This window comes from Propithecus coquereli, unplaced genomic scaffold (assembly GCF_000956105.1).
Source record: "Propithecus coquereli isolate 6110/MARCELLA unplaced genomic scaffold, Pcoq_1.0 Scaffold56, whole genome shotgun sequence".
NCBI classification, from domain to species: domain Eukaryota; kingdom Metazoa; phylum Chordata; class Mammalia; order Primates; family Indriidae; genus Propithecus; species Propithecus coquereli.
In genome coordinates this window covers 6665971-6684647 of record NW_012151507.1, presented here as the reverse complement: position 1 = coordinate 6684647, position 18677 = coordinate 6665971, and the positions used below count along the sequence as shown (strand labels likewise).

Genomic DNA, 18677 nt, shown 5'->3' with positions numbered 1-18677 from the left:
TCAGAGGCTTTCATATACGCCTATAGCAGTCATACCGAGAACCATATCAAAGACTCAATTCCCTTCACAATAGCAACAAAGAAAATAAAGTACCTAGGAATATATTTAACTAAGGAGGTAAAAGACCTCTACAGGGAGAGGTATGAAACATTGCGGAAGGAAATAGCAGAGGACGTAAACAAGTGGTAACCCATACCATGCTCGTGGGTTGGTAGAATCAACATTGTTAAAATGTCTATACTACCCAAAGTGGTCTACAGATTCAATGCAATCCCTATTGAAATACCAACATCATTCTTCACAGTTGTAGAAAAATTAATTTTTTGCTTTGGATGGAACCAGAGAAGACCCCGCATAGCAAAAACAATTCTAGGCAATAAAAACAAAATGAGAGGTATCAATTTACCAGACTTCAAACTTTATTACAAGGCTATAATAATTCAATCAGCTTGGTACTGGCACAAAAATAGAGCCATTGACCGGTGGAACAGAACTGAGAACACAGATATAAAACCATCCTCATATAGCCATCTAATCTTTGACAAAGCAGACAAAAACATACAATGGGGAACAGAATATTTTTTAAAGTTATTATTTTCCAGAGTTATTGTATATAATTTGTAACCAGCATCTGACTGTTGGAGCATAAGTAAATGCAGTGATGCCATCTTTAGTCTTTGAATCTAATACTGTGTTATGAATTGGTTCACAGGTCTTGTCTACTGGATTAATTAGCTTTTCTATAGCATTCATGATAATTGCATATGTGGTTCTGAAATTCAATAAAAGTTCATGGGATTTTCAATCTTGCCTGCTCTTTAGCATCATCCTCAGCATTACAGATCCTATTCATTCTGTGACTTCAATGAAAAGTATTGGTATGTCAAATTTATTTCTCTCTTATCTTTGAAATATAAGGATACATTATTTTCTTTTGATTATTATTTTTTGCATGAATTGCACATCCAAGCAGAGTAGGAATTTGTGCTCTTCTTGGGAATGAAGCATTGCTTGACTTGAAGGAGACAGTGCAAATAAGATAACTGCTGAGGATCTGGGATAAACAGCATCAATTATAATCTCAAAGGATATTTTTAAGAAGAAAATGTAACCTTTCTAGAAGGTGATAAAAATTGACATTCTTATTCCATTCCAGTGAATTCTAAGCCACAAGGTAGAGATTCTAAGTTAGTGAGTGTGTTTACCAATTCAGAGAAAAAATGAAGACCCCCAGTGAGACTTTTCCAAGGCCTTGCTACCTCTTGTTAGAACTGCCTCCATTTTGGAATGGCTAAGGTTTGGGCAGGTGGTAAAGGGGTAGTAGTTTATTGCAAAGAAAAGGGCTAAGTTTTAGTCTGGCTCTCAAATATATGACTTAATAAAAGCTTATTCCAAGAGGGTTTGGGATCCTGCACTACTTCCTGTCTTACTTGGTAAGATAAAAGATGATTCCATTCTGCAATAGCCCCCTATTGTCATGTTTTATTAACACAGCAGTATAACATGAAATGGTTAGATGCTATGGTTTCTGTTTTTGACTCAGAAATATTGGAAGTATTGGTTGTATTTAGTAGAAATATATAACCTTATTATTGGAGCGAGAAACCTCCCACCTTTCCGGCATGTGATATTCCTATTTTTATACCCATTTTTACCTACAGCTGGGAAAACACAGGAGGGTTTCAGGTACTTTTTGTGGGGATGTTAGAAATTGTTTCAAGGTAATTATGTTTCTCAAAGAGTATAATCCTGTTCTCTTTTTTCTCATTATTGCCCTGAATACAATTTTTTTTTCTATCTTTCCTTTACCTTTCTCTTTTAGCCACTTGTATGGGCCCTTGTTTTATTACCTCATGCTCGTCCCACTCCCTTTTCTGCAATCTCTTGACTGTAAATCATTATAATAAATTATCAATGTTGTTTATTGCAGTTTTAATATTAAAGTTTTTTTCAAAAGAGCAGTAGAAAGTCTTCTATTTCTTTAAGACAAAACTAATGAAGGTATTTGGCTGGTTCTTAACTGATATTTTCCTTATGTCAATAACATTCAGTTAGTACATGAGTTCTGGATCCAGTAGCATTTTTTCCTAGTAAGACAAATTTGACTTGTTTTTATGTGGAAAATCACTCTCACTTATTTTTGATGTTGGCAGGACCACCATATAGTTCCTTTGTGTAGATTGGATAAATGGTCCTTCGAAGCAATTTACTTCTATCTAATTGTCATAATACATTAATTTTTTAAAGGAACAACTATTTTTTGCCTTATGCCTTAAATTATCATAATATACAAAACTACAGCTTCTACAATGTTAATGGTGCTTCTTTAGATGAGGTGCCCTTCTGCATTGTAAAACTTGTACAACCTAAATCTGAGATGGATTGGCTCACTGAAAAATGTAGTGGATGTTCAAATGGAAGTTAAAAGGAATTTGTCTATTCATTACCTGTTCTAAAAGATCACATAGGACTCAAATAATTGTTATTTTAAAGCAAATCTGGAAGAGGATCTTATAAAAGAAGAAGACACGAAGTTTTAGTATGATCTCAATTGAATAAAAAGAATTGTATGCTCAGAAAAAAACTACACTGTTAAAATGGTTATATCTGGGTCATGAAATTATAGAAGTTTTTTGTTTTATTCTTTCCTTTTCCAGGTCTTACAATGCATCAGCATAAGGTAGTTCCATGTTAAGCCAATAAAGAAGGTAGAGAGTAATTCTTGTGGTATTTTACTATTAAAAATAAGTGTAAATCAAATTCAAAACTTTATACACCAAACCTTGTACTTTACTTGCCCCAGTTAATTTACTGAATCTAAGAGAAGAATTGAAGGATTTCTTCACCAGGTAAATCAAATGTGCTAATAATCTCCCAATGTGTTTAACCAGTATTTTTGTGCCTTCTGTCATAGTCAAAGTTGGTAACAAGTAGTAAGATGAGGTGATTGTAATTTATCTTAATAATAGCAGATTAGGTACTGCAAAAGAAAGGATTAGTGAACTGGAAGACATAACAATAGAAAGTACCTAAAATAAAATACAGAGAGAAAAAGACTGGAAAAAAATGAACTGAGTATCAGTGAGCTGTAGACAACTTCAAATGACCGAATGTATGAATCCCCAAAAGAAAGGAGAGAGGGGGAGGAATGAAAAATATTTGAAGAAATATAGTGAAGAAATTTCTAAATTTGATTAAAAATTAAAGCCACAAATTCAAGAAGCTCAATAAACACCAAGCCCAAGAAACACAAAGAAAACTACACCAAGGTGCATAAAAATCTAATTCCTTAAAACCAGTGATAAAGAGAAAATTTTAAAAGTAGCCAGAAAAAAAAACACATTATATTTAGAGGAACAAAAATAATAACAACAGGCTTCTCTTCAGAAACAATGCAAACTGGATGATGGTGTAGCAACGTTTTTAGAGTACTAGAAGAAAAATACTGCCATCTGAGAATTTTATATTCAATGAAAATATCTTTCAAAAGCAAAGGTAAATAAAGACTTTCTTAAACACACAAAAGCTGAAAGAATTTATCACCAGCAGACCTGCACTACAAAAAATGTTAAAGGAGGTCCTTCAAGCAGAAAGAAAATGATATCAGATGGAAATTTGGATGTGACATCTACTCAAGCCTCTGGCAACTGCTAACCTATTTTGTTCTCTATGTATTTGTCTATTCTGTAAATTTCATATAAATCAAACCATACAATACATGGCTTTTGTGTCTGGCTTCTTTCACTTGGTATAATGTTTTAAGGTTCATGTTGTAACATGTATCAATAAGTACTTCATTCCTTTCTGTGGAGGAATAATACCCCATTTTAGGGCTATACTACAAATTTATCTGTTCATGAGCTGATGGACATTGGGTTGTTTCTACATTTTGACTATTGTGAATAATGCTGTTATGAACATTTATGTACCAATCATTGTGTGGACATACATTTTCAGTTCTCTTGGGTATATACCTAGGAGTAGAACTGTTGGGTCATATTTTGTACGTCTAAAATGAGATTGTTTTGGAGTCTGATTCAAGCTACATGTGGTTATCTTGAGACATATTTGCCTCTTTCTGAAGTTCAATGAGCAATACAAGGAGTGCTATGGCCATGTTCCTTTGCCATTGGAAATACAGAGGCAAAATGGAGAAATTTAAAAATGGTGATTGTAATTTTCTTTCAGAAAATTACATCAGTAATGTTACCTTCTTTTCCTTCTTCTTCTTCTTTTTTTAAATTTTTAAAAATTTTTTGTTTGTTTGTTTTCTATCCTGTCCCATCTCTTCTTTGTTTCCTGTGCAAGAACATCATTTATATTTTATGTTTCCTTTTCCAGGCATTTCTAAAATGTATATTGATATCATTAAAGGAGAATCATTGATCATTTGTGGCTTCACATCCATTTTTTTTGGAATTTTTCGGAGCAACTCAATGCACATTTCTAGGTTTATGGGTAAGAGCATTTTTTTTTGTCTATTTTCTAAAATCATTCTCATTAAAATTAAAATACATTCAAGATGTCTTAACTTTGCTGCTTTCCCTATATCTTACTTTTGGATGAATTAAAATGATATATCAAGTGCCAAGAAAACAATTATAGTCAGCCTTCCACATCTGGGGATTCAACCAACCACAGAAGGAAAGTTTTTAGAAAACAAACAAACAAACAAACAACAAAAACCCAATACAACAAAAAATTACAAACAATATAATATAATAATTATTTACATAGCATTTACATTGTATTAGGTATTATAAGTAATCTAGAGATTTAAATCATCATACTTTTAAATCAAGTATACAGGAGTATGTGCTGTGGGTTACATGCAAATACTATGTCATTTTATATCAGGGACTTGCATCTGCAATTCTGGTATCCTCAGGGGCTTCTGGAACCAATCCTCCATAGGTGTCAGAGGTATGACTGTATGTGTTTTCTTGGAAATTAAGGGGGAAGAGTGTTAGTGATTTCATCTCTCTCAATATGTGTAAATGCACGTGCGCACACACGCACAATTGCGTCACCTCCCTCAGATTTACTTCTTTCCTGGGTGCATCTGAATCTCAGTGAGTACTTGTTAAGAAATAGTGTGGTCCTGGGTTTAAATCTGAGGGTGAGAGCAGAATGGTTCGTGCAGTCCTGGAGAGTCTGGTCCTAGAAATGACAATAGCCAGATTCCCGTGGCAAAAACTCACTGGGAGAGGAAGCGTGTTGCTTTGCTAGGTTTCCAAGTGTGGTATTAGTAGAGAAGACAGGGGGGAAAAACGCAGCATGAAGGGGGAAAAGGTGTCCCCCTGATGTACTTTTGCAATAGTTGCAAAAGGAAGAAGGCGCCCAAAGGAAAAAGAAATATTGCAGAATAAGGAGGGGTTTGCAATGATTTTCAGTGAGGGAGCTATTGGGCGGGACAATTTTTGTCATTTAGGACTTTGTGTTTTAGGACTACCCTGATACCTACCCACTAACTGTCCCTGGTGCCTCCAGTTATTGTGGTTAATGAAAATTTCCCGTCTTCATTTTCCAAGTGCCCCCTGGGCTGGTGGCAGGGATCATGAACTGATTGCAGGTTGGCAGGGCCCCTGGGCATGGTTTGCTTGGCCCTAACATAGTTTATAAAAATTTTTGTTTGTTTTGTTTTGTTTTTGAGACAAGGTCTTGCTCTGTCTCCCAGGCTGGATGCAGTGGTGAGATTATGGCTCACTGCAACCCCCAACTCCTAGGTTCAAGTGATCCTCCTGCCTTAGCTTCCTGAGTAGTTGGGACTATAGGCGTGGGCCACCATGGCTGACTAATTTCTTAAATTTTTTGTGGAGACGGTAGGAGGTGGGGGGAGTGCCTTGTTATGTTGCCCAGGCTGGTCTCGAATTTCTGGCCTCAAGCAATTCTCCCGCCTTGGCTTCCCAAAGTGCTAAGATTAGGGGTGTAAGCCACCGCACTGGGCCATTTATAATAATTTTAAATTTGGATGTCTTTTGTTTGGACAGTCACTCTCCAGTTTGTCACAGGTTTTTACATTTATACTCCTTGCCTGTCTCCTGAGGACATTTGAGTCTTCTGTCCCTGGATAAGCAAACCTTAAACAAACTGCAGACTGTAAGGGAAGGATAGAGAGCCTCTTTTGCCAGACTTTCCAGAGACACTCCCACCTGCTGCAGAATGAGGCCCCTACTCAAATCTCAAGAGCAAACCAAAGTGCACAGTCCCAAAAGCCATCAATGAAAACAAAGTTATAGCTCAACTTTTCGTTTCTTATTTTCTCTTTCCTTCTTCTTCTTTTTTTTTTTTCTAGAGTTATATGTAGTCATAGGACTCAGCTTGGACATTTTTGGAAGCATAATATGTGGATATTGGTGTGCAAAAATCATTCAGTTTATATTGACTGACCTTTTTAGCAATACGGTGACTGATATCATTCTCTGCTTTTCAATGGTGTACATGACTTTCTACATTGGTAAGGCAGAAACAAACACAAAAAATGCTGTCCTTAAAGTAAGATTTACGTATCTTTACTTTTTTCTGATTTTGAATCCAGTTACTTCTTTCCAACATCTCCTCCTTTTTGTGGCCCCTCTGTGTGTCTTGTCATGTTGTCTTACTGCCACCTCTGTTTCCTGGTCTCTCTTAATATCCTCTTTATTTCAACTACACTTGCACTCTTCCCCTTGCACTCTTCTCTGTGGTTACTTTTATTATTTTTGAGCTCTACCTTTCACCTTACATATAGTGACTGGCAGGCAGTCTCCTGGAAGAGGAATCGACACTGAGCTCATTTCTGCTCTGACCCTGAACAACCTCTTTATAAAAACGAGAAAGCTGGAAGAGATGCTCCTGAGGTCTTTTCCAGCTCAACAGCCTTTAATTCAATGGATACCAAATTGAAATGTAGAAATGGCAGCTCTTACCTGAGGCTAGGAGGCAGGAAAGGAGAGGGTATATTTCTGTCTGGATAAATATATCTATCAGGTATTTTCACATCTGGAAGAGAAGCAGGAGAGTGGAATAATCATAAGAGTTAAGAGTGCCCAGCACTGGGGGACCTTCAGTTACTATAGTCCAGTGAAATCCAGGGAATTAAAGTGTTTGCTGGCCTGCGGTAACCAGTCCCCAAGGGTCGTAGTAACTGTGACCTAACTGTTAAATTCTGCCTTTGCTCTGATCTCACACAGTGAAGCAACGTCCATCCATGAAAGAGCTCATGTTTCAAGTTGGAGTTTTTCATCCAGTTACCCAAAAGCACTGCTTCTTCTAAAGATAAATTGCCACCTGGGAATTGCTAACTACCCTGAATCAGTAAAATTATAGAAAACATTCTATAATTTTAGAAAACGAAGGCTCGTTTCCTTCAACTCTCTTCATTTCTTTTCTCCCCCTGTGAAGCTTTTATGGATGCCTTAAATGTCTGAAGAAAAAATTTAATTTAATCTTTCTCTCTACTAGACTGTGAGTTCCTTGATGTGGAGGCTGTCTCTTAGTCATCTTTTTATTTGTTCTCTTTTCTAAGTTCGGAGCTTGCCATATGCCTGATAGTAATTTAACACGTACTGATTGAACAAACCAATACTAGTCCTTGAAGAGCTTTGGAGTTAGGCAGACTTGGAAAATTACTTCACCTCTCTAAGCTTCAGTTTCCTCATCTTTAAAAGTGGCATAATACCACCTCATATGGCGGGTACTGCAGGCATCAATGGGATAATGTGTGCTATGGGACTCACTTAGCGGGTGTGCTGGAGATAGCTGGTACTGGCTCGCTGCAACTGATTGTGTGCATCTCTTTCCATCTCTGTGTTCAAGAGACATCGCGTTGGTAGTTTGAAATTGGCCATGGTGGGAGTCTTTACACTACAGAAATTGGAAGACACTACAACACTACAGATCAGGGCTTCTTCCCCCGTGACCCCCGAAAGCTGGTTTTAAACATTTACCGGCACACCACTGGGCTTAAGCTAGGGCAGTCAATAAATGCGGATTCACTTCCCCTTTACTTCTGACAAATGGAGGTGCTTTCAGTCAATGCTTGGCATCCTCCTATCTGATGTATGGGGGTGTGAATTGAGGGCAGGGGGATAGGATGGGGTTCCTGAGTCTTTTAGCATCATTTCCACATTAGAAGACTCCCAGTCCTGATATACAACTTTTCAAGTTGGGGTAGGGTTGTCATCTAGTTAAGCATATGGATTCCTTATGCTCATGGGTATGCCACCAAAAAGCTTGATCAGTTGAACTCAATTCAATGCAAATCAAATGTTTACCAAAAATATGTTAAACATTATGTATGAGGTTTAATTGTTTTGTGCTAACTAAACAGTATCATAAAATATTTGCAGCTGATTTCTATGAGAGTGCTTAATTCACATAGCTGTAGAGTATAGGATCTTTAAACAAATGAGCCACTTTTGACTTCATAGAGTGCAGAGAACTGAGCCAGAATCGTGGTTCTAGTCTTAGCTTTAGCTCCAACTAGCTATGTTACTTCACACAGTACGTTAGCTCTTTTGGGCCTCAGTTCCCTCACCTGTTAAATGAGGAAATTGAGTTAGGTAGTGGTGGGGTGGTAAACTGTCCCTCTGGGGAGAAAGAAAAGCCAGGATTTGTAGTGTTTGCCAGTTTTTATGGTATAAATTCACCCACCATGGCTGATATCAAGGATGGCTTTGGTCAACAACTGGCTCCCCCAATTACTGGAAATGTAACAGTTGACTTTCCTGAGCAGGTACAAGGTCTCTTGCACCTGCAAAGAGATCGATGATTTACTCTAGAAATTATGCCTCTGAGATTGTAGCTACTACCAGCAGAAAGGAAATATCTTTATTTTGGTTGCATTTGTTTAGTAAGACTTACTGCAGGGTGTGAATCACTGAGAGAAGGTAGGAATTTAGCGTTAACCACTCAGGCTTACCTACAAGGGCTCTCTGGAAAGTATCCAGCCGTGTGATATGAAAAACAGTATTAATAATGGCTGGATACTTTCTGGACTGCCTTTGTATATCCCCAAGTCAGGACTGTTGTGTCAGGACTGATTTTGGCCAATGATTCTTTGTAGCTTCAAGGCAGCACTGTGCCCCTACTCAGAATGAGAGCTTGCGAGGTAGCCTCCTATTACAGTTTGAATCGAGTCCCCTCAAATCCTGACCCCCAGTACCTGTGAAAGCGACCTTATTTAGAAATAGGGTCTTTGCAGATGATCAAGATGAGGTCATTAGGATGGTCCCTAATTCAATATGACTGGGTCCCTTATAAAAGGGGAAATCTGGACACAGGGACAGACACACATAGAGGGCAGATGATGTGAAGACACGGGGAGAACGGCAGCTGCGAGGCAGGGAACGCCCGAGGCTACCAGATGCTGGGACAGGCCTGGAGCCGGTTCTCTGTCACGGCCCTCCCGGGAAACCAACCCTGCTCACGCCTGGATCTCGGACTTCTACCCGCCAGAATTGTGAGATAATACGTTCCTGTTGTTTAATCAGTAATTAAAAAACCACCTCAGGAAGTCATTTACTCCTACACTTAATAAGTTCCTGACGGCAAAGTCAGAAACAGGCACTGTTAGGAGTTCCATTGCCAGGAAGCTAAAATATGGATAAAATTCTCACTTCACATCCTCTGATGTAAACATTTCTGTCACAGTTATCTATTTTTGTTCTTTTCCTTCGCTAATAAACACACCATCAACTGGCTCAAGTCCAGAGAACATCTGATTGAGGTTAGAGAGTCACCTCTCCAAAGCACGTATAGTAATTTCCATTTTTGTTTGCTACTGTGTTAAATTCATGAAATCCAAACTTTTACAAATCACGCCACTCGTATCAACACAGTCATTCTTTTTCATGAAATAATATAGTCACAGAATTGCACAGACATTGCAACACGACAAAGGGACATGGTTGGCTGACAGGTGACGCACCTAGGAACGTTGCTGTATCAGCCCATGGGAAAAGTTTGAATTTAGTGTACAAAAGGCACTTTAAGAGTGTTGATGTATAATTCATAAAAAAATGTGAGTTATATGAAAGTCCAGGCTAGAGGCATTCCAAGATGGGAAGAGGGGAGGGTGTATCCTAGCAGGGGGGGATATTTTATCAAGTGACATTACTTAGAATTTCTGGGGAATGGAGATAATAAAAAGCAGGAAGATGTTTAGTCAGTTTTATTACCATTTTAAAAGTCTACAAACCATGTAACCCTATCTTGCCTGTGACTGGGCTGATTATTCCCGCTGTTCCTTCTTTATAAGATACTGACTATAGAGAATTGGAAATAAGATTTTGAAAGGCAGTTTCCCTGTCATCACAGTTGGCAGCACCATTGGTTTTACTATGGTTGATTATTAATTAATCACTGTTTTAGAGACTAAAAATTGGATCTCACTATGTTGCCCAGGCTGGAGTGCGGTGGTTATTCACAGCCGTGATCGCAGCTCCCTATAAACCTCGAACTCCTGGGCTCAAGGGATCCTCACCCTCAGCCTCCAGGGCAGCTGTGACTAAGGTGCAAACCACCGTGCCAAGCTGTCATTGGTTATTTAAGTTAAATTCAGTTAAATAAGTAGATAAAAAGAAGCCTACAGTGAACTCAGGTGATTAGAGAAACAAAGGAATAATAAAATCCTCTTTAAATTAATAAATTATTAATTTACTAAGCAATAAAGTGATTAGATAAAAGCAATTAATAGCATAATAATATTGATTATCATTTATTCATTGCCTTAAAAGTGTGCCAAGCTCTTTTTATGTTCTCTAATTCAATCTTCACAACAACTATATGAAGTATGACTATTTTACACTCATTTCATAAATGCAGGGGCACTAAGGGAGAAAGGGGAGAGTCACATTCCAAGACAACCAGCTCTGCCCTGCCCCAAAGCTCTTCCATTCCTCCCTCTCACGTTCTTTCTCTTCCTTTCTGTCTGACTTTTTAAAATGTGCTATTTGATGACTCTGCAACCCCAGACTGCTGGCATTTATGGTATGCAGGCATTCTTCACGCTTGGTTTTCCTGCTTCCTACTACATTTACACATTTGCTTAGAGCCCAGTGAGTTACAACTTTAATTAGGGAGGCTATGTCAGGTGAAAGAAAAGCAGGCTTCAGGAACTGCAGTCACTAAGGAAGCTCTGAGCTGGGTGCGTGACTGCGAGCACAAGCAGTGCAATGTTTCTGAGGTGCTTAAGGAGCACCTTGAGGGCCATTGAACTTATTTTCCCTCAGCCCTATTCCCCGTGATCGTCTACAGCAGGGGTTGGCAAACTACAGCCTACGGGCCAAATCTGCCTATTTTTGTGCAGCCTGTTAGCTAACAATGGTTTTTACATTTCAAAATGGGTTAAAAGACACAAAACAAAAGACTATTTTATGGCATGTAAAAATTACGTGAAATTCAAATTTCAGTGTCTATAAATAAAGTTTTATTGGACACTCATTCATTTACATATTATCTATGGCTGCTTTTGCACTACAACAGTTGAAGTGAGCTGTTGCAACAGGCACCATTTGGCCCACAAAGACTAAATATTTACTATTTGGCCCTTTACAGAAAAAGTTTGCCAGCCCCTGATCTACTGGATTAGGCCAATCCTTTGAAGCAACTTTACAAGAACTGCTACTCTTAAGTTTCCTACTAATTCTTCACTCGAGATAAAGTACCTTGGTGTGCAGATTTAAATGCATTTAATTTTATTCATTTTTTTTTTCTCCCCAGTGGAATTTTTGGGAATGTCAGGCATTGTTGCTTTAGTCACTGTAGGACTGAATTTAGATTCCTTAACCTTTAAACCGAGGATCAAGTTCATAATTACTAAGTAAGTTTCCTGTTATGTATTTGGTGTAGATCTCATAGAAGTTCAGTGCGCAAGGAGTCTCGCCTTCATGGACGTCAATAAAACTCCCTTTGTGTAACTTTTTTCTACCTTTAAATTTTGCTGTCTGTTATCTTTAAAGAATTTAAGGTACCAACAATTATTGACGTTAATTGATATTCCTGTTATGAATAAAGGATCAGTGGCTCAGAGACCACAGTGCTTTTAAATATACACAACTCGCTGATAAAATTTTACGTTGAATTGTGGAGATTTAAAAAAATAAAGACTTTTTCTCTTTGGTTCCTTCATAACGTACCTGAATGATAGTATACTATTATGGGAAAAGCTGGAAAAGAGAAGTAGCAAAAAGACACAACACCAGCAAAGCTTCTACCTACCCTTTACTCCTGGTGACGCAAATTGTCACGTGGACATCTCCACACAGAGGGAAAACCATTTGCCTGTCTTCTCCGACAATAAATTAGCCATTCTCTGAGGGACTATGATGAATTACAGAATTTGTTCAGAATTATTGGGCACCAAATCATAGTCCAGTGTGGAGATTCTCACGTCAGATGAAAGCAAATGTCGAAATGAGAAAAATAAGCCATAATCCTGAGTTTTCCCAAGAAAATTAATTTATTTAATGTAAAGGACTATCCATTCCTTTGAAATTATGTTCTTCATACTTTTTTGTTGTTCAAAATGTCCTTTCTTTTATGAAATTCCAGTGATAGAAGATGGTACTTTCCTTTTCTACTTAGCAAAATAAAAAAATCAAATTGGCATCTATAACTATCCGAGTTTTGTGTGTCTGTGAATACGACTTTACTGATTTTTAGAATCCAAAAGCTTGGAAATAACTAGTTCACAGAACATACACTTGGTGTTGTGTCTGAATTTGTACAGCTTCCTGAACTCAGTCGTGCTTTCTGTCAGCATCATTGTAAATTACTTATTCTCTCAATTGTTCATTCTTTTATCCATTCAGCCAATCCTTTCTAAATGTCTGCTGTGGTCTGGATATTGCATCTTAGGTTTGGGGCTATGAAAATAAGACCCTTCTCGGAAGGGGCTCATTGTTAAGTGGCAGACATATTTATGTAAGAAAGTAATGGTACATGTGAATAATTATGTATTTATTGGGATCCTCCTATATGTAAGGCATTTTTTAGGTCCTGTGGAGAGATTTTAAAAAGTATTCAACTCACTCGGTTATTCCATGACTTCTGAATTTTCAGAAAACTAAGCCCTGGGGTTTGGGGTCCCCCCACTCATGCCTTTGCCCTGTGGGAGTTCTGAAGCAGATGAATCAAGAGAGAGGAATCACCCAAAGAATCAAGGATCTCCTTGACTGGGGTAATGCTGTCTCAGAGAACGTGGTTTGTATCTGCAGCGAAAATGAGGCTTCCTAATGCTTCTTTCTGAGCGTAGCTCTTGAGACCCACCTGTAAGGACACTGGTTTATGGGGCAGACACACTCACCTAGTAGGCTGAAAGGGAAAGTCGTGAGAGGGACGATTGAGAGACAGGAGGCCTTGAGATCGCCTGTAGATCTCAGACCTGGCCCTGACACGGAACCAGGCAGAGCAGAACACGTGCTCTGCTGAGGCCTCAGCCAGGGCCCTCACCACTGGGCTCTGGTCATTCTGTAAGAATCTCTTGGGGTGGGGCTAGGCGTGTAGATATTTAGAATACAATCTGGATGATTCTAATGCTTTCTTCTGCATACAAACCATGGTGGTGCAGACATTTGGCACTGTAGGATTCAGAAGAGTGCTTGAGATGGTTTCATGGACAACATAGAATTTAGCATTAGCCTTACAGTAGATGGGAAAGCAGACAGCAGAGGCTTTCAAAGTAAGGGGAAGAGCACGTGCAAGTCACAGAAGGAGAAGTTGTGCAGAGGGCATTGAGATGCTCCTGTCAGTTATGGCAAAGTCAAGGTCAACCAGGTACCTCCTTGCAGCAACCCCAGCTCTGGGCTTAGCTGTGGCAGGTGCAACAGTTGACATGCTGCCAGCTAATCCCAGAGAAACGGATAAATCATCAACTTGGGGAGGTCCTCATTTTTCTGCCTTGCTATCACTATTCTGCTGTCAGAAGCAGCCCATGGGTATTGGTATGATGAGGGTAATGGAGACTATGGAACTGGGTGTTTTCAGATCCAACAAAATACTTTTAAATGTTACTGTAACAGAGACAAAGGCAGGAGCCTCTGCTAAGGCAAGAATGGTAGATATAAGATACATGATTTTATGTGAAAAGGAAAATATTTTTCAAATACAATGCTTAAAAATCTCATTTCCTTTTCATTCATCCTAGGTTCTTAGTGATGTTTTCATCTGTATACCAACATTTAATATATACTTTCTTTGGCATTGTGATTGGATGTGGAGAAACCAAGTATTATAATTTTCACACCATAGTTTTCACATTCATCTTATTTGCAACAGTGACTTTGGCTAGGTAAGAATTGTATTTTAAAGTCTGTTGACTGAACTTAGGTTGTCAAGCCCAGAATTAGAATTGGGAATCAGTGGGGTATAGCAAAGAGAGCCCCAGCCGTGGAGCCAGGAAACCTGCATTGTTGCCAAGGCCTTGACAATAAGCTTGCTGTGCAACTCGCGGTAAGTGTTTATTTTTCAAGATTTCATCCATAAAACGAGAAAGGGTAGACGAGCAGCATTGGCATCACCCATAAGCTTGATAGAAATGCAAATTCATGGGCCCAACCCAACCTACTGAATTGAATCTCTAAAGACGAGATCCAGGAAACAGTTTTAACCTGCTCTCTAGGCGGTTAAAGTTTGAGCACCAGTTTTTAGAAGTGGCTTTACTATGTGACTCTGAAGTGGACCCTGGTGGATTCCGGTTACCTACAATTAGGTAAATTCATTTCAATCAGGGACTTCTCAGGCCAGTTAGTTACGGTCTAGTATGTCATAGACATATATGAGGCCACCTCTGATATTGTTCTTTTCGACCCTTGGGTTGGCACTAAAAGGGATGGGGGGGTGGATCCCTTATGTGATCGGTCAGTCCTTCGGTCCTTGTGGGGGCGGTGGAGGTGATTGATCTTGTTCTTGTGTGATTGGCCAGTCATGGTGGCAATGGGAAGGGACTAGTGATCTCCTTTTTATCTGGCCAATCCTGTTCTGGCACCAGTAGTTGATGTCCTTGAAGGCTGTTCTCTGGACAGGGGCTCTAGTCAGGACTCTGTTGTATCCAACTCCCTCAGGTTGGTGAAACTCCCAAGAGATTGTCAGACCTCCCATTCGTACTGCAGTCATCGGCAGGACCCCACATTTCTCTGACAAGGTTCTCCCACTTGAAGTTCTCCCCTTTGAGTCCCTGACTTTAGATCGATAGGAATTATTCAGGCTTTCACTTTAGTGGGAAAACAGCATGTCAGTCACCACTGCTTACAATTAGGGAATGTCCTCCCGTATCTTCTCTTTCCCTTCCTCCTCCCCAGATCCTAAAACCGAGGGTGGCATAGAGACACTGTTTCCTAGCAACTTTTTAGTCTGGGGGCAGAGCTTACTGGTTTAGCCAGTTCTACTTCCAGGTCTCTTGGTTGTACAGCTATGCAAACTTGCCTTAAAAACATAAATGGCCTTTCAACTTAGAAGCCAAAGAATATGGTGCTTTTTTCCACTGGTCTCTGGTGATATCTCTCACCCCCACCTCCATTCCAGGCAAACAGCAACCTCATGTCTCTTCACCTAAGAGGAGTAACTTTATAAACACAATAGGTCTTGCTGTTTGAAGTCTCAAGGGCCACAGACAGAATCTCTCCTCAAGAAGTTTACCATATAGTTGGAAGGATAAGTATATAAATAACTGGAACAGGAGGAAAGATAAGCTTCATAAGGGAGGCTTAAGAAATGCATTATGGGGCTTCATAGCTAGTTGTGGGATTCTATGGAATGCCCACTCGGTGCCAGAGTTACATATTCAAAGGAGTCATAGATTGGGTTTCCTGGAAACAGATTATGAGAGAGAGAGTTGGGAGACTGTGGCAGAAGGTATTGGGTGAGTGAGGAGGCAGCACCGGGCACAGGGAGAAGCTGACCCACAGCACAGTTTCACCTGAGGCTCCGCTGAGCTCAGGGAAAGCTGGGAAGCTGTGAGTGGGGAGGGCTTTTGGAGTTGTCCCACATCAAGACAAGGGATCAGGCCCTGTATCCCTGCCTCATGCAGTCGTTGGCCAAGGGCCATCTCTTGACAGAGAAACAACTTCGAGTGCGGCAGGTTCCTGAGTGCCAGGGCAATGTGCAGTGAGGGACAGAGCCACGAGGGCCCCCTAAATCCTTAAATTCCTACCAGGTGGGGGATGGAATGTCAGCCCTGATGAGGGTGCCTAGGTGGAATGCCATAATGTCCTCTGTAAAAGGGGGTGTGCTTTCTGTAATATATTGGTGAGTTTTCTTTTCTTTTTTTTTTTTTTTTACTTCTTTATGTATGACCTTCCCTCTGGATAGCCAAAAGAAAGACTATTAAGATTTTGTAATGGAATGCCAAAACAAGGCAGGAGTCTGTATTCAGCTTTTGATTTCCAAATATTTTTGAAACCCCACAATGAGATAACAGTCCTGAAAGCCAGGCTTTGCTGAAGATGAGAATACTTTGCTAAATTCTGAAAGTACCTTTTTTTAAATATCAAGAGACAAGCTTGGTAGTTTAGGATTATATGTTTTTATTTTATGCCACAGTATAGATGATGGAGGATAGGAAAACAAGAAAGGAAGTAGAACTGTTGCTGAAAAGGGAGAGATTAGAGGGAGTTGCGACTAGGGTGGGGATGCCATTTGGCCTCAACCCCACCCCCATCCCACCTCCTGTTTGGAAATCTGAGAAAGCGCAGCCTAATAACGGCCCAGTGCAGGGCTAATGCTACTGAGTAGAAATGGTCAGTTTGGTAGTAGAGAGTAAGCCTGAGATTAGGGCCTTTGATTCTTACTTAATCCCTTCATGACATGGGAGAGGTCCAGAAGTTCTTTTCTATTCTGTGGGGAATTAAGAGATACTCGGCGGGTTTGCTAGAGGGGGCCACCAAAATGACCCTGAGTTTGAGGACTGCATGGGAGACCATCCAAACCTAGGGTCAAATGGGAAAGGCAGCAGACCTCAAGGGATCTGCAGTGCTTATGGGTGGGAGGTCTAGTTGACAGGGGGAGATAGTGAGACAATCTGAGCAATTATAATACCATACGTTGGCCTTGCTGAGAAAAATAGACCAAGGATACTTCCCAGTCAATGTGTCGAGAACAGGAACCAAAGGCCAAACACAAGTAGCTCAAGACACCTACATCAATAGACAGTTCTCTGCAATCTTCTCCCTGATGCCATGAGCTGTGTTAATTTTCTCCTATAGCCAGGCCCTGTCTTGGAAATGCAGGAAAGAGGGAAACATCCTGGGAAATAGGCGAAACTGCTTTTTATAGGGAACTTTGAATTGACTATTTGCACAGGCAAAAACAAGGCAAATCCAAAGAATCTTTTAAACTAGAAGAGACTAAGTTGTGTAATTTGAAAATTTACATTTATTTCTACCATGGAAACTTGTGTGCAAACTGAGATTTGTCATAGAGTATAAAGAAAGATACATGGCATTTTGCACATTGCTTGACTCAGCTATACATCTATAACCTCATTTCATCTTCATAACAACACTAGGAGATGAGAATTATTACCCCAGTTTTATAGATGAAGAAATTGGCCAAGAAAAGCTAAGTACCTTCCCCAAGGTCAAATGGCTAATGAGAGCCAGAGATCTTGCTGGAATAATGGCTCCATCTCACTAGAGGAAAGACTTTGGTGACAGAATCATCATTAAGTGGGCCCTAAATGTATGGGTGGGCTTTCCATAGAGACTTACTGAGAAAAACACTTCAGAGAGGATGAGACATGACAAGGAAATGGGAAGGCATGGACATGATAATCATTGCTAATTGAGTATTATATGTTGATACATAATTATACCATATGCAATTATGATTATGTATTGATCATGTATTGAGTGCTGACCACATACAAAGCATGATTCTAAACCCTATGAGTATTGCCTCATTTAATTTAATTGTCACAATAATCCTTTGAGGCAAGTACAATTATTATTATCATCATCTCCATTTTGCAGATGAAGAAGCTGAGAGAGGTTAAATAACTTGCTTAGGTTTATGTGGTTGGTAAATGGCAGGCCTAAATTTGACGCAGGTAGACTGACTTCAGAGGCTTTTCTACGCTGCCTCCCTGTTTTTAATATCAGGAAATGACATAAGTTGTCCTATTTTTGCTGGACTCTGATATTTTGGGGAAAGATTATTTAGTAAGGCTAAAAAAGGTTGGTTAAAAGTCACTTTGCAAAAGGCTTGAATGGAAGGCAGAGGAGTTTGCCCAAATTAATTATATATATTATAGGTAGTGATTATAGATTTTCTGTTCCTCAATGATAGGAATTCTCTAAATTGACTTGTATAATTCCTAGCTGAGCAACTGATATGCAATAAACTTTTTGAGGCTAAGAACGTGTCTGATTTTACTTTTGCCAAAGTTTCATTTGTTCTAAATCATTTGAACTACTGTACTGATATTCTTTCAGTGCATATCTCCTAAAGATAGATTTTAAATTTTGGCACAAGGTCCTATAGAGAAATGATCTGGAGAGCAAGAAGGCACAAATGGAAATTATTCATGTGGCATTTAGTGTATGATTCTTATGGGAGCTCAAGAAAAATTTGTTGGGTTAAGTTTATTAATGTGTCTACAATAATTTTGCTTTTGGTTATGATCTACATACCCCCTGAATTCAGTCATTTTATGGCTTTTTGGGGAATAGAAGAGCTTGTCAACATTCTTTGAAGAGGTT

The 18677-nt window shown here is 39.3% G+C and overlaps 1 protein-coding gene across 1 annotated transcript in view; it reads left to right on the top strand.

Annotated features, from left to right (window-relative positions):
* The window catches only part of SLC9C2 (solute carrier family 9, member C2 (putative)), a 100141-nt gene that overhangs the window by 11200 nt on the left and 70264 nt on the right, over positions 1–18677 (top strand). The window contains 5 exon segments of the mRNA XM_012657721.1: positions 713–878; positions 4342–4458; positions 6296–6457; positions 11704–11803; positions 14129–14272. Coding sequence (XP_012513175.1) covers positions 713–878; positions 4342–4458; positions 6296–6457; positions 11704–11803; positions 14129–14272 — 689 coding nt within the window.